The sequence below is a fragment of the Falco cherrug genome, chromosome 7, assembly GCF_023634085.1.
Source record: "Falco cherrug isolate bFalChe1 chromosome 7, bFalChe1.pri, whole genome shotgun sequence".
NCBI lineage: Eukaryota > Metazoa > Chordata > Aves > Falconiformes > Falconidae > Falco > Falco cherrug.
Genome location: NC_073703.1, coordinates 33,083,602 through 33,100,172, shown reverse-complemented (window position 1 = coordinate 33,100,172; position 16,571 = coordinate 33,083,602). Strand labels below are relative to the sequence as shown.

At 42.0% G+C, this 16,571-nt stretch overlaps 1 protein-coding gene across 1 annotated transcript; it reads left to right on the top strand.

Moving 5' to 3' along the window:
• Positions 1–569: 569 nt before the first annotated feature.
• On the top strand, positions 570–14,160 carry ACTR10 (actin related protein 10). The gene is made up of 13 exons (XM_055716607.1): positions 570–778; positions 2,973–3,045; positions 3,589–3,671; positions 4,712–4,820; positions 7,084–7,191; positions 7,555–7,622; positions 7,923–8,002; positions 8,409–8,444; positions 9,974–10,053; positions 10,144–10,217; positions 10,678–10,759; positions 12,188–12,389; positions 13,566–14,160. The coding sequence occupies exons 1-13, from the start codon at positions 702–704 to the stop codon at positions 13,745–13,747; spliced, it is 1,254 nt and encodes a 417-aa protein (XP_055572582.1). The 5' UTR covers positions 570–701; the 3' UTR covers positions 13,748–14,160.
• The last annotated feature ends 2,411 nt before the right edge of the window (positions 14,161–16,571 follow it).

The window sequence follows — 16,571 nt, the reverse complement described above, 5'->3', positions numbered from 1 at the left end:
ACTCTTGAACCACTGCTCTCTCGGACCAGTAAAGAGATGGGGCTTTTTTGCTCCCCTGAGACAACATTCATTTCTGTTTGAGAGGAAGGACACTACACCCTGAGGGTACCTATGCATTTGGCCTTGTAGTAAATGGCTCTTGCATTAAATCTGACGGCAGCCAGAGCACACGCTGCAGGGCTCGTGGTAGCTTTAAGTTTTCGCGAGGGCTTTAGAATACAAGAAATGGTTCGATGTATGGCTGGAAGGCACAGACAGGCGATGCTTGGTCCCTCTGAAATGAGCTGTGCGGTGTAAATTAACGCACCCCTACAGCACGGCCGCCCCAGCGTGCCTTTACCCTCCACCAGCTCCGAGCACCACAGCCATTTCCCTGGGGCAGGGCAAGCCCAAGCGCTGATCTCCTCACCGCAGCGAGGCCGCCCGCTCCCCCCGCCCCGCCTTCAAGCCAGCAACGGCGCCACCCGGGCTGTGCCTCAGGGACCTCGTCCGGCGGGAAAACCGCCCCTCCCCGCCCGCCGCCGGAGCGGAGGGGAGACCGCTGCGCGCCTGGCCCTCCCGGAGCGCTGCAGGGCGGGCGGCGGCGCGGGTCCGAGCAGGCGCCGCGGACAGCCCGCCGCGCCGGGGAGGAGGAAGGCCCCGCCGCGCCGGGGAGGAGGAAGGCCCCGCCGCGCCGCCGTTTGAGGGGGAGTGAGACCGCGATGCCGCTCTACGAGGGCCTAGGCAGCGGCGGTGAGAAGACCGCCGTCGTGATAGACCTGGGCGAGGCCTTCACCAAGTGAGTGGCGCTGCGCCTCCCGCCCCCCCCCCCCCTTCTGTTGCGACAGGCTTCGCCGTGCAGCCAGTGTCGCGGCTGCGGGGCGGGCCTGCCGTCGCGATGGATAACTGTGCGGCTTTTTTTCCCCTCGCCCCTTTTCTGTGGTGATCTGCGTGGTACAAAGCCGACAGTATGCCTATTTTCGTACTCTCGTGTTTTAGATAAAGAAAGGGTAAAACTTGAGGTGCAAGCAGAAGTGCTCGGTCTTTAGTTATTTATGTTGTGGGCTAAAAACGTAGCCGTGCCTCTGCCCGCCCAATGCTAAAATACCCCGTTATGTTAGAAACCTCCAGGTACCTCCTTACTCGTGTCCAAGGTCCGTGCAGCCCTCGTGAAAAAGGGGCTGTTTAAGCAGTCGGCCCAGTGCCTGGAATTAAAATACTGTGGAAATGCTCCCAGGGTTTCAGTGGCCTGTGTGGAGAGGTGACCTGCATACAGAAAAAAAGATTGTCTTGTAACAAAAGCATACATTCAGGTGTATACCATATGTATATACATGTATACTATATTGCTATATAGTAATATAGTACTATATTACTATCCTAGGCCCCTGCCTGTGGCGGTGTGGATGTGTTTACCTCCTTGAAACCCTGAGGATTTCTCTGCTTGTCTAAAGAGGCAGGAGTCGCAGGAACAGGGTTTCTTGGTCAAACTTTGTTTTGTATTAAGTTGTACTTGCTTTCTTTCAAGTGATTGTGTAATTGCAGACCAGCAGGCAGGCTTTGTTACCTGGAAATCACTATGGTGTGGTTATGGAGAGGATTTAATAAAGCCTTCATGGATGGACATGAGCAATTCCAGAAGTGGCTTTTTGTGGATTCATGTCGTATTGTCGATCACAGGCTTTTCTCAGATCTGGGGCACTTGTGAAGTTTTATCCCATGGGCATTATTTGCCTATTAATATGCTCTCATGGAAAGGCATTTCCCCTGAATAGTCTGTTTTTAGGGTCTGTTTCCAGGCTTCATTCTTGTAGAAGAGATATCAACTTCATTATGACAGAAGTCTGTTCTTTTCCAAATAAGTCTGAAATTAACCAAAAGTTCAAAAGTTGTCAGGATGACAGGCAGGGACAACAGTTATACATACTGGGACCACACAAGTCTTTGGGAGACTAAGTTAAAAAATTAAATTCTGATTTGTGTCTATTTTCAGATTATTTTTCTGAAATGACCTGAAGAAACACATTGATAGTTGCCAAATATGAAAATAAAGTATTGACCTTTTACATTAAACATACTCAAAGTCCAGCAGCTTTGTAGGTTTCTACTAGTGTTTTCTGCTGCAGTTTTCTTCTGAGGTTTGTACTTAATAGGGGTGGCACTGGTGAAACAAATGTCAAGCACTGAGTTTCTTAAAACCAAATCTTGAATTTCTTTTGGTTTTGCCTTCTCCAGTCCATGGTTCTTGTGCCATTTAAGGTGCAACTGCTTTATGAAAACCGGATGGGTTTCTGAAAAGTTTGTTTTGAGGTTGCAGCTATTTTTATTATGTTGCATCTAAGCTGGATGCAGAGCTCTCGTGTTTTGTCGAGGCCTGGAGTATTAACCAGTCATCTCGAGGCAGTAATACCTTGTATCGCCCAGGATGCTTGTGAAGGTAATGCATTTCAGTGCTGGAAGTAGGAAAAAAGTGTCAGTGAAATGTTGCTGATCAGCAGCAAAATAGGCCATAGGACCTGCATGATTGTGATCATCACGTCTTTGTCTTCTGTTTCTTCGAAATAAGAGTCATAGAAGATGAGGGTTTAAAGATGTCATGATAACTTAATCTTGCCTTACTGAGAGTTTCAGTGAAAACTGTGGGACTGTATGGGGGATACAGGAAGATGGTTCTTTGGAAATTTAATAGGCAATGACGAAGGTTGCAGGTGTATGGTTATAAACAGAAAACTACTCGGTGGAAATTTGGAGGCGCATCAGAACTGAGCATTACAGTCCTTAGAGAAGTGAAGAAAACTTGTTTAATGTAGCTGAGAGGGAGTCAGTAAAAAGATATAAAATCTTTCTCATTCAAAAAGGCTAGATAGAAAAGCAATACACAAGACACCTCTTTGCAGTCACAGAGATATCCCTAATTAATTGCCTTTTGATTGCTAGACCCAGTGTATTAAAGAGTGACTCCAAATCATAAAGTTTTCAATATTTTCTTTTAGGTGTGGTTTTGCAGGAGAGACAGGACCAAGATGCATTATTCCTAGTGAAATAAAGAAACCTGATGTTGCAAAGGTAAACTATTTTACCTGAACAGTGTTACCTTTATAATGTTTGATATATGTTATGGTATAGAAGGAATTTGCAGATATGTTTTCTGTCCATCGTGGGCTATTTTTCATCATCTTGTAACTGCTGCTATTAAAAAATCATAACTAGATACAAGTAAGCATGATACCAGTGCTGGTGTTAATACATACTCATCACCCATGCAGCTTATGTTTGGGTCATTTCTTGAGAAATTTCTTTGCCTAGCTATGTGTTTGGGTTTTTTTTCATTAGTAGCGGATGGCAGCTTTGAAATACTAATGTTGAGATAAGATACCAGTACGAAAAATTAGCATGAATAAATTCTGGAGTTTAGTTATAGCGTGAGTTTATGAGATGCATTTTTAAGGACATAGAGCAAAATCAGGCAAGAGTGAGTACTTCTTTGTATGTATCAGATTATATGCGTTCATATATATTATCATATATATGTATTTATATATCATTTATATATTTATGTATAATCACTGCCTAGTATTTAAGCTAACTGTGGATATTTTTACTTTACAGCCTATCAAAGTTGTTCAGTATAATATTAATACGGAAGAGCTATATTCGTATCTAAAGGAATTTATCCATATGCTGTATTTCAGGTAACAGATACTTGAACGTTAGTTATGCAAGCCTTCTGCAGCTCTTTTCTGAGTAAATTGGGAGGTGTTAGAAGCGTGACTGAAGGCTGCTGTCTAGTTGAATTAAGAAAACAGAAACAAGATTTTGCAGGTGGCTGCCTGGCTGTGTTCTTGCAGGAGAAATTCAGTGGTGCTGAGATTCAGGTTATATTACAAAGAGTTAATGTTCTGCAGCATCAGTTGCTCTCTAGAAATAGAAAGTATTTTATAAGTTGCCTTTTAACTATGGCATTTATAAACTACTTGATAGAGAAGAGTCATTACCTAAGAAGTTACACTGATTTTGGTAGGGCTGAAGCTCATCTTATATTGGTGCAGAGCTCTTTCCATGTGAGAGTGGTTTGGAAGGAGGAATCTTAACCCGTGGAATGTTTTTACTCCAACATTACCTCTTTTTTTTGTATTTTTAGTACGATTAATGAATAATGAAGTTGGACTTAGTCTTTTCTCTTTACTTCCAGTCCTTATTTTCACACAGTAAAGAATCATCACTTGACACAGGGAAACCAGTACTTAATTTCTGTGTCTCAGATCTTCTGGTGAGGGTTGGTTTTGGGGTTTTTTCCCCCTGTCCTTGATCATTGCTTTCTATTTGAAATCAGGACAATTCCATCTTCTTCCACTGAAATGAGGACATCTGTATCGTCATTCTTCCTCTTTTATAGGCACACTATATGACACTGGACAAGGCATTAATGGCTATTATGCGTGACTATTTTTGCATTTCTTTATATTGATTTAGAAGGTTATAACAGGTATTCAGAACTAGAGTCTGCTGGAAGATAGCTCTGTAACTTGCTTTCTGTAACTCAGCTTCCTAACTTTCTTTTAGAAAAGTGTTAGGTTTTTTAGATTAAAAAGACTTGGGGATCTGCTGTAGAAATGCTACCTAAATGCATATTTTTAGGATTTTTGAGGAGAATGGAATATGAAAACAAGGTAGGTGTCATAATATGTGCTTAATCTTACCAGTTTTGTTTTACGTGTCTTGTCTGTTTTAGACATCTGCTGGTGAATCCCAGAGACCGGCGTGTTGTGATCATAGAATCTGTCTTGTGCCCTTCACACTTCAGAGACACGCTCACAAGAGTTCTTTTCAAGCATTTTGAGGTGTGTGTTTTACCTAACTACTGTATATGCTCAGCATAGCACTTGCTGGTAGAAATTTTATTTACAATCCCTACCAGATGCAGACAAAGAAATGAAAATAATGCCAAAAGAATGAGGGAGGCATAAAAAAGATGGAAAAAAGCAGGTGGTCATCTGGGGGGGTAGGGCTTGGAAATTGAGCTGAAGGCCATTTTTGTTCCATTCTGACTTCATGAGGCCACAAAACAGGAGCTATTAAGAAGAATCTGAAAGGTTTCTCTGGTTCATACAAAAATACAGCTCACATAGCACTGTTCCAGACAGATCAAGTAATCCCCATCGAGCACTGCCTGAAGCCAGAATATATTTAAACATTTGTTGGTGCTCCGTCAGCAAATCTCATGACTTCTACCAGAGTCAGTGTCTTTGCCTAATGTGATCTAACCCCTGGCTGTACCCTTTTAGATAAAAGCTTACCTGAAATTCATTCTCTTTTCTGCTAATCGGTCTTTTTGAAGAAAAGTCTGAACCTAATTCTTGCTTAGTTCTAACAGAAAATGTTTTGGAAGATGATTCCATAATTCTTCAATTCAGGTAGAACAAAGATTAAGGTTCTTCTGTAAAAAGTGGTGAAACTGCTTTGTGTGCAGTACTTCTTCACTGTGCTTCGACAACACAGTTTACCAACTAATCTTAAACTTCTGCATAGTTCTCTCCTACTATAGATAAAGTTTTCTGATGACTTGAAATTGCTGAAACATTTGAGTGATTTGGATTGGTTTTTTCCGAATCCCCTTACAAGAAAAAAACACATCTCAGATAAAGCACTCCCATGCAGAATTGGTTGTTGAAAATGACTTGTGACTTGGAAAGTTGTATTTTGATGGAGAGACTTCGTAACCTGTTAAGCCAGCTAATACTGCTGTGAGGTTGTTGTGGCTTAATGTCACCCGGTAATTAAGTGCTCGCTCATTGCCCACTCACCCAAGGGGGTGAGGAGGAGAATTGGAAAAGAGTGTAAAACTTGAGGGTTGAGATAAGAACAGTTTAGTAATTGAGATAAAATAAAAACAAAGGAACAATAATAATAGTAATAACAATAACAGAATGAAGAGGAGGGAGAAGGAGAGAGGAATGAAATCCAAAGGGAAAGGAGAAAAGAAAACTTGTGACACATAGTACAGCTGCTTGCCACCTGCTGACTGATGCCCACCCAGTCCCCAAGCAATGATTGGCAGGCCCTGGCCAACCCCCCTAGTTTATATGCCAAGCATGATGTGCCATCCTATGGAATGGCCTTTTGGCTAGTTCAGGTCAGCTGACCTGGCTGTGTCTCCTCCCAACTTCCCGTGCTCCTTCAGCCCTCTCTCTGGCAAGGTCTGAGAAACTACAGAGTCCTTGACCTAGTACAAACACCACTCAGCAACAACCAAAAACATCAGTGTGTTATCAACATTGTTCTCACACCAAATCCAAAACACAGCACTGCACTAGCAACTAAAAAGAAAATTAACTCTATCCCAGCTGAAACCAGGACAGAGGTTAGTTCTCTCTGGCTAGTATTTCCATTTGGTGCAAATAATAAGGGTGGCATATTAATACAGCCTCAATATTACAACTTGTTTCTTCGGGCTAAGTATTGTTGATGTTGCCCTTAAATCCAAGATTTACTGAACCTGCTCGTTTAATTCATGCTTCAAAGTGTTCCATTAAAGGAACTGTCTCTGTCTAGTAAACTTGATTTATGGAATTCTGGGAGAAGAAAGTAATTCTTGTGTAATTTGGACTTGAGTTTCCACATTGCTTTTGGGAGAGTGTTTTAAAATGGCCTCTTCTGTGAGTTTGTGTGCAACAGTGCATTGTCATAAAGGCACGCTTTTATGGGTTTTCTGGCACCTTTGTTCACATCTTCAAGTCCTTATTACAACATTTCAAGTAGCTCTTTTAGTTTCTTTGATTTCTTTTCAATGACGATGGCAGTAAGAAACCTGGTGTAGGACTTAAGATGAGTTCAGTAATTAACACTTTTCTTACGAGCCCATTCCAAGGTTCGTTGTTAGTGAAGTAACTGGTACGTACCACAGACAAGTGTAGAATCCTGTTGGGCTTTGTTTGTTATTATGCAACCTTTAAAACTAAATGAAAAATGCTTACCTCAAGATAAAGTTGCCTGGGTTTTCTTTTAATATGACATTTGGAGAAAACATCAGTGCTTTGGGTGATTTGTTTCTGTCTTCCCCCCCACTCCCCCCTTCTGTTAATTGTCCTTTTGGTTTCCATGTAGGTACCTTCCGTTTTGTTTGCTCCAAGTCATCTAATGTCTCTTCTGACACTTGGGATCAATTCTGCCATGGTGCTAGACTGTGGATATGCAGAAAGCTTGGTGCTGCCTGTATCCTTCATAATACGCAAACAAAATTTTCACCAGTAGGGCTGTTGTGACAACATATTTTTATAGACTTCAAGTGTGCTAAAAAGTAATAGGAACAGATCAGGCAGTTTGGGTTTTGACTGTAAGATACCATGATGTGTGGAATCTTTTCACAGCTGGCATGCTAAATCTGTGTTCCCTCAAAACTTGGGAAGGCTGGTTCATAACTTCAGACTTTATATAATAGAGATTAATTGTAGAGAAAAGCAGTTAGAAAGTGTTTCCAATAGCTAATGCAAGAGATTGTTGAGAGGAAAAAACATGTAGTTCCAGCAGACTGAAAACTCCTAAACAAAAAAGGAGAATTTCCTGAGCGTCATGTAGATATATGAAGGAATTCCAATTCTGAGCTGCTGGGGTTCTCTTCCCCTGGGAGGAAAGGCTATCCACAAGTAAGTTCACAGTTACACATTCCACTTTACTGATTTATTTATGAAAGCTCATCTTTGACTAATGAACAAAGATTCCTGCTGAACTTGACTTAAATCACAACTGTTACTGTGATAGTGTCTGATTTGTAAAGTTACTGCTGTTTGGCTTTTGTTGATGTAGTAGAAGCTGTAGAAATCAATCTGTTTCAGTTTATATTTAGAAGAATGTAACTGAAGGGAATAAATAACGTCCCTTAAGCATAATACAGAGAATCAGCCTGAATTAATAACTATCTACTAACTTCCCGTGCCATGTTTTAGGGAACTGGAATATCAGTTGTTGGAGCAGTGCACAGTTGACACAGGATTAGCCAAAGGACAGAGCCTTCCATCCGTGATGGGTAAGGTCTGTTTGATGTAGCATATGTGAACTTGCACTGGGGAAAGTGGGTTAATATTAACAGTAAATAAAATTATTTTAGTATTCACCACATCTTATGTGATCTACTTTCAGGATTTGTTTCTCTGTATTTAACAGGTATATTATTTTTATGATAAGCCACTCATAGCAGCAGGTTTGAATGAAGGCTGAGGTAAAAGTTCTGTAGTAATTTTTCAGCCTGTTGTGAGAGAAGACATACTTTTTATTTCTGTTCTTAATAGTCTTTCTTCCCTAGAAATCTTTAAAAGCTCTTGTCAAAGTGAAATTTTGATGTATTAAATGTAATTCAAACTTAGTTTCATTCTTAAGTTCTCTTTCTACACTTAACAACCTAGAACAAAAGCTTTTTACTTTTTTTGTTTCAGGCTCAGTTCCAGAAGACATAGTAGAGGATATAAAAGGTAAAATTTTCTGCTTCATGAAACTAGTTCTTATATTGTTCAGTAGGGTGTGATAACAACAAGTGTGCAATACTTCATATTTAGGAATTTATTTTATCTTCTCTGTTTACCATGTTTCTTACCTACTGGAAGAACTTGCAGTGTTCTTCCTCTTTGAAAGCAAAACCAAAATCATGTTGAATTTCTCTTTCACATTTAGCCTATGTGTTGTTCAGATGTAGCTCAGACACATTAGGTAGACCGGTGCAGAAAGAGTATTACGCTATTGTATGTATCCTGTGACCAGGAGGTCAGGTTAACGTTGTGTTGCATTTTTTAACTACCGACATTTTGTTTGCATATGAATGTGTACAGTGTGTACTCTACATGGAACTTAGAGTTAGCAGATGTTCAAAACCTGTTACCATAAATCTGTTTTGTTTGCAAACGCAGCATTTAAGTAGTCATAACATCATGACACAAGAATATTTCAAGTGAGGTTTGTTTATAAATTAACTAGGAAGGCTCAATTTTCCTGAAAGTCAATTTTGAAAAAAAAAAAACCCTATGTAGAAAAGACATTTTGGCATGTTAATCAGGTAGGCAAGATGAGCCAAGGACTACATTTACACCAGAAAAAATAGAGTCTATCTTTGGGCAGAACTTGGATGAATTCCTATGTAATGTTTCATGTGCAACATATATAAAAATATATATAATCATAGGAAATAGCAACGAGTATGTATCTCTTGGGCCAAATTAGGAAGAAATGCATCAGTCAAATGCAAAATAAGTAATATGAAGCTGGTGCTATGTCAAGTGGAAGTTGCATTTCTAATTCCTGGACTTGAACGCAATTTGCTGATCAGTTGTCCTTTTACACAGTCTTTTGGAACCAGATATAATATGCTAGGGTTGGAATTGTGAGTGTCTGTGTATTGAGGGGTGGTTTCTTTGTGATATCCATTTATGAAGAAGATGCTTATTTGACCAGATACAAATAAATAAGTATATAATAACACTAACAGCTGGGATACAAATTAAATTGTGCTCTATCAGTGTTGCCTGAAGAAAAAAACCCACCACAACCAACCTCTGGAATTCTTAGGGTGCTGAAGAATTGCCTTAGGAAAAATATTGTATGATTCCAGCTTCTTTAGAAAATGAGCAGTGTCTCATTTGAAGCCATGGTGCAAGACCTGCAGTGGCATGTTTGACAGCAGAATACAAACCCTGGCACATTGTGGTAGCCAAAAGCACAATTAGTAATATCGCTGTGTCTTAAAATCTTATGTACCTTGTGTGAGAAAGAAATCTTGCCTGTCCTAGCATAGTTTCAGTGTCGGCTTCATTTAAATTCATGGTCTAGATAGCATCTGAACTCTGTTAAAGTGTAGAGACCATTTTTTCTTTGTATTTATCTGATGGTGTCTTGGACCAGCAAGGGCCTAAGGTGTGTGTTCTCTAAATTAAGCAAAATTATTGTCTTTATTGGTAATGAAGGGATCCAGCAAAGTCTGTCTTCTGCCCCTTTCTTTTCTTTTATGAAGTCCGCACTTGTTTTGTGAGTGATCTCCAACGAGGACTGAAAATCCAAGCAGCCAAGTTCAACATTGGTGGCGGTGCTGAGGTGGGTGGAAAATAAAGCTTATCCTGGTCTTTTGAAGTGGATGTAGCCTTTTGGGCCTCTAAAATAATGCACGTATGTTATTATTTCTAGCGTCCTTCACCACCTCCAGATGTGGACTATCCTTTAGATGGAGAAAAGATTCTCCATGTAGTTGGCCCTATCAGGTAAGAAATACTGTAGCAGAGTATTTATTTTTAGGAGGGTGTGTTTTCAACTCTAAAAGCACATTAATTTTCATAAAATTGAATTTCAATGAAACACTTGCATATGCTTTTAATGCCTCATAAATTAAGGGTTTGTGCTGGGCACAGTGCAAGCCCATGACAAGAGGTGTCAGGTTCTCCAGAGAGCTCACAGTTGAAGATGAGAGTAAACAGATTGCTGGGATGGGGGAAACAGAAACAGAGTTTTAATGCATGATGATGAGACAGGTTTAACGAAGTGAACGGGGCATTCATTGTGTCCTCCCTGTTGGCACTGCCTGGTGCATGGACTGTATGACAGATGTGGTGATGTTGTTTTGTCAGCAGGAAGTCTGTGGTTATTTCCAGCTCTGCTGTTCATGAGTGTTAGCTCATAGTGTAGTGTTGCTTCTCATTAACACTTGTTTCCTGTCTTCAACAGAGACTCTGTTGTTGAAATACTGTTTGAACAGGATAATGAAGAGACATCTGTTGCCACTTTGATCTTAGATTCACTTGTTCAGGTATCTATATATTATAAACAATTTATTGAATGCCTTCAGCCTTAGAGAATCTGCTGTTATAAATTACTCTTTCTAGAGTAACACCATTCTGACTGCAGGTTGCGGTTGGTTGAAAACATTTCACAGCATGACTCCTAGCGTTCTGCCACTTGAATTTCTGCGGGGTAGTAAGTCACCATGTGTCATCCACTCTGTGATTGTTTTCTTACTCTTTGTTGTACTGCAGCATGTGTAGGACAGTTTTCTAAGAAAGCAGTGCTCACTCCTCAGCAAAAGTAAAAACCTAGCTTGCGCTTGTTTGGGGGTGGGGCTCTACATATGTAATGATGATGGAGTGACTAATACTTGGTGTTGTAGGAATCACGCTGCTTAAACTGAAATGACACAGGAATTCTTTTTCTTCTTTTTTCAAGGTGTTTTCCTCAGTTAGACTGAGTCCTGCAGACTTCTGGTTTTCCTAAGACAGAATAAAATTAATTTGGACATCTCTATTACAGGCAGCATATTAGATTCGTTCTTGGCATATACAAACACTTCATTTCTTGTTAGGAAAATAATGCATTAGGAAAACACTATACATGGAAATTTTCATTATGTGATGGTGTACATGTGTTAATTAAAGTTGACTTCCTGTAGTTATCACTGCCATTTAAATTAGTTTGCTGAGATATAATTTGTTGGAGAGTCATAGGCTTGGATGATGTAACTAACGTTTCAATTAGAAATCCTTATGAAAACAAATAGTTTAAATCTGTGCCTTGACCCCTCACCTCTGTACCTCTAGGCATTTACCTTGCATCACTCTTTGGCAGAGAGAAATGTTAAATTAAAAAGTGTTAAATAGCATCCAGTTACTTCCTGTGGACAAGAGGACCACAGCAGTCTGGAATATTTTTCAGAGGGATAGGGCAGATCTGTTTGTGAGGCGCAGAACTGACAAAGCTTGGTCTTCTCATGCCTTTGTGTCTTCTGGTTGGATTATCTGATGCCTAAAGCAAGCTCCAGCAGAAACCTTTTCTGCCACTGAGACTTCTATAGTACCTTTTTCCGACATGGAGCTAAAAAGGGTCAGTCTCGTATGTGTTTTCCCTCTCTGAGAGCACTGGTTGAGGCTTCACCTCTCTCTGACACATCTTCTCACAGAACTCTGGGAATTATTGGCACCCATAACCTCTGTCCTCTGTTGTCTTGGCCTCTCTCAGCTGAAGGGCTTTACAGGCACTCGCAATGTGCCCATGAAAGCCTCAGATGGGCAGTTCCTAAGCCTTTTCTTGGGAAGTCTGGGGAAAAATTATGTTTGTTATGTTTCAGCCAGGTAGTGGAAGTGCACAGAAAGACTGACTGAATTTCTAACAGACCTCTGAATGCTGGTTTGTGCAACTTGAGTTAAAATGTGTGGTTTTGTATTATTATTCCTCTTTGCATTAGTGTCCAATAGACACCAGGAAGCAGCTGGCAGAGAACTTGGTAGTTACTGGTGGCACTGCTATGTTGCCAGGATTCCTTCACAGGCTTATGGCTGAAATTAGATACCTGGTAGAGAAACCAAAATACAAAGAAGCACTTGCCACTAAAACCTTCAGAATTCATACTCCACCTGCAAAACCCAACTGTGTGGCCTGGCTGGGAGGTAAGAATGAAAACACTACTAAGCAAAGGTACAAAGTGAAAAACAGACCTTCCAAGTGAGATTTGTAATGAATAAATAGCTGTAAAAGTTAGTAGAACTGAAATCAAGCTGCACTGGAGCTCTTTGGAATCGTTACGCCCTTCTGAAAGAAATTGTGTGGAGTAAAGCACGCTCAGGGACATTTGGAGCGCAGAATGGTGCTGCAGGTTATAGGAGCTTTAAATAGGTGATGAGCAATTTGAAAGAGGTGTGGAAGATAAGGTGTTGACTCAAGTGCAGTACAGGGGTACCACCATGTTGTGACACAAGTAAAGTAGTTAGACCAGAGACCTTCTGCGTGTGGGAAGATCTGCCTATTGAAAAAGCAAGTTTAATTACTGAGGAGCTGTGAGCTATGGAGACACCTGAGGCTGCTAACTCCCTGTGCTGTTTGCAAGTGCCAGTAACAAATACAGCACATCTGTGATGGGTTTTGGATGCTGTACTCGTGAGTCAGAGAAATGGTAGGGCTTTGCATTGCTAGCAACTCCTCAGAAATGTTCTCAGGTTGATAAGAATTCATGCTTTTCCAAGCTTTTGGTTACTAAGTTGAGCCCAACTGGTATGTGTGAGAAACTAACCTTAACTGTAAAGGTAGATATTTTATTTCTATATGCTTTGAAAGGTAGATGTTTATAAACTTTTGGTTTTAAAACCTTTTGAGTCCACTTCTAAGATTAGCAAACAAGAATGACTTATGCACCAAGTTCTCTCATACTTTTCTTTACTGGCAGTGCTAGTCAGCTGCTGCAGTCTTGAATCATGTAAACTTCTTATGCGTATTGTGTGATGCACTTTCTGGGGAGAGGAAGTTTTCTTAAACACAAGGTGGTTTGTTTGAAGTGCTTAAAATAAAAACTTCTAGGAAGCTTTGTCATAAGAAGCAGGTCAACTAGGCCAGTTTAGCTGTCAGCAGAGACTACATGATTCTTTGTTTTCAGTTACTTTCGGGGACATAAATGGAAGCAATTTGGGACTAGCTGGGCTACTGACAAGGAAAGTGGTTATATCCTTTCATTCCTTTAATTTTGGGGACAGAAATGAAAAAAAACTGTTGGGATTCTTGGTGGGAAGAAGTAGAAAAAGAAATTCAGTACATCAAATTAATGCAACTTCTCACCACCTCCAATAATGCAGGAGCCATTTTTGGAGCACTTCAGGACATACTTGGGAGTCGATCTGTGTCCAAAGAATATTACAGCCAGACAGGCCGCATACCTGACTGGTGCTGCCTTAATAATCCTCTGCTGGAAATGATGTTTGATGTTGGAAAAGCACCCCCACCATTGATGAAGAGGGCCTTTTCTACTGAGAAATAAGCACCTAAATGCTACACAAGGATTCTCCTCTGTTTCAAGTACGTGTATGTGCATTGGTTTGGGAATTTTATTAATAAAGTAATTTGTGTGTAACACTATTAAATATGAACACTGTGAATGTTTTCAGGCAGTATGGTGGTGGTTACTAACACTATATAAAACCATGTCCAGTTACAGTTTAAAAACTTAACTCTGGAAACTGATGTTTTGTCCTGTTCTGAAGAAATTCTTTACCATCATGAGTTGTAGCCTACTGAGTTGTTTATTTATGTGTACAATAAATGGCATTGCTGGGGGAATTTAAGATACTTTGATTTTAAATATGCTTAGAAGAATGAAGGGCAGTCTACTATGGGAAACATCTATGGATCTTCTTTCTGCCAAGTTCTATATTAAAATATTCCAAGCTTGAATCATGTGTGAGGAAATGTTTTGGGGCTTTTTAGCAGAGGGGGTGGAACAATATTTCCCCTGGACACAGCCCTGTTGTTAGAGTTTTAGCAGAGGACTCTTCTGCCTGTAATTCCCACAGTTCTAAGCTAGAAACTCGCCCAGTGTCTCTCCTCCAAGACTTCAACCATGTAAAACTTATAAAGAGGAAATCTTTAACCTCTTATTAAAATGTCCACTTCAGAAGTCACTTCTTTGCCCTCCTTCCCCCCATCAGAAATATTAAACTTTATTGTCACACATTTGGATATTAGCACTACATTTAGGAATTGTTGGCTCTGTCATGTTTTAACCCCAGCCAGCAGCCAAGCACCATGCAGCCGCTCACTCGCTCTGCCTTCACTCAGAGGGATGGGCAGGAGAATCAGAATGTGAAACTTGAGGGTTGAGATAAGAGCAATTTAATAGGTAAAGCAAAAGCCACACATGTAAGCAAAGCAAAACAATTCATTCACTGCTTCCCCCAGGCAGGCAGGTGTTCAGCCATCCCCGGGAGCGCAGGGCTCCAGCACGCCTGACAGTTACTCGGGAAGACAAACGCCATAATGCCAGATGTCCCCGCCTTTCTCCTCCTTCCCCCAGTTTATACACTGGGCATGGCGCCATATGGTATGGAATACCTCTATGGCTAGCTTGGGTCAGCTGTCCCAGCTGTGTCCCCTCCCAATTTTCCATGACCATCCAGCCCTCTTGCTGGCAGAGCCCAAGGAACTGAAAAGTCCTAGATTTAGTGTAAACGTTACCTAGCAACTGTGGAGTGGCTAGACACAATGGGCATATTATGAGCAATCCAGACCAAGTAACTGTGTTGTAATAGCAGGCCAAAGTTGTAGCAAGTTGCAGCTGTTGTGAAGGACAGATTGTATCTGAACCTTCCACGTCAAGCAACAACTAAAGGATGCTGACATTTATCAGCATTGCTCTCACACCAAGTCCACAACACAGCACTGCACTAGCTACTAAGAAGAAAACCAATTGATTGTAGCTGAAGCCAGGTCAGTATCCACCCATTATTCCATACCATTTATATCATGCCACACTTTCCAATACAACCTCATTAACCACCATCACCCTTCCCATCCTTTGATAAAATACACAGATACCGTTCCCCTAGTCTATGGACCACCCCTGTAAAAATGTCTAAAAAATGTCCACAAAATATCCGTTGGGTTCATTTAGTCAATGAACACAGTCTATTATGGTGGTCATTCAGCAGAGGAGAGGTTTTGTGTTGGTATGGGGTTATCAGGCACCAAAGCCAGCTCAGGTCAGATCACTGCTACACCTGCGCTGCTTCTTGTAAGGCTTGTCCTCCAGTGGTTCAGGCAGTTCCTGCTGGAGTCATTCCTATACCATGAAACTTAAATCATGGATTACATGGGATACAATAGCCGCTGAAGACCACAGTGGCTGCAAAGATGATAGTCACCCTGCTTCCCCTTCACACTTTCACGGCCACGGTGGCAATGCCACACGGGCTCAGAAACTCCCTGGCAGCTGCGGCTGGGCAGGGACCAAGCGGGAGGCACCGCTGATGTGCCTCCACGTGTTCACTGGGGTCCGGCTGGAGAATCTGCCCGTGCCAGACACTCCCCAGGGAGCTGGTACCGCAGAAGTGAACATGCTGGACATGGAGAAGACGGTGCTCTCTCGGCAGCGGGAGTTGCCTGCTGGGAAACGTCCACCCGCACCCCGTCATGCCCCTTGGGAAACATCTCTTTGGAAGCAATGTCCTCTCGCAGTGGCACAGCAGCACAGAGATCCTGCCGTGGAGAGGCCCCGTCCCGCCACCAGGATATCGGGAGATATACCACCCCGCACCCGCTGCTGTCCCAAAGGCACCAAGAGCACACCCTCGACCACAAGCACAGTGGTCAGCACCAAGGGAGCCGCCTGGGTCAAAAGCTGTGAGCGTCTGACAAGCCTTTGACGCCATTTCCCACAGCATTCTGCTGAGAAACGAGCTGCTTATGGCTTGGACGGCTGCACTCTTTGCGGGGCCAAAAGCTGGCTGGGTGGCCAGGCCTAAGGAGTGGTAGCGAAAGGAGTTAAATCCAGCTGGTGGCCAGCCACAAGCGGTGTTCCCCAGGGCTCAGTCCCAGGGCCAGTTCTGTTTAATCTCTTTCTCGACGATCTGGACGGGGGCCTTGAGTGCTCCCTCAGTAAGTTTGCAGGCGACAGCAAGCTGGGCAGGAGCGTTCATCTGCTTGAAGACAGAAAGGCTCTGCAGGGGGGTGTGGACAGGCTGGGTTGATGTCCAAAGCCAATTCCATGAGGTTCAACAAGGCTCAGTGCCAGGCCCTGCACTCGGGCCACAGCAACCCCACGCCACCCTACAGGCCTGGGGCAGAGTGGCTGGGAAGCTGCCTGGAGG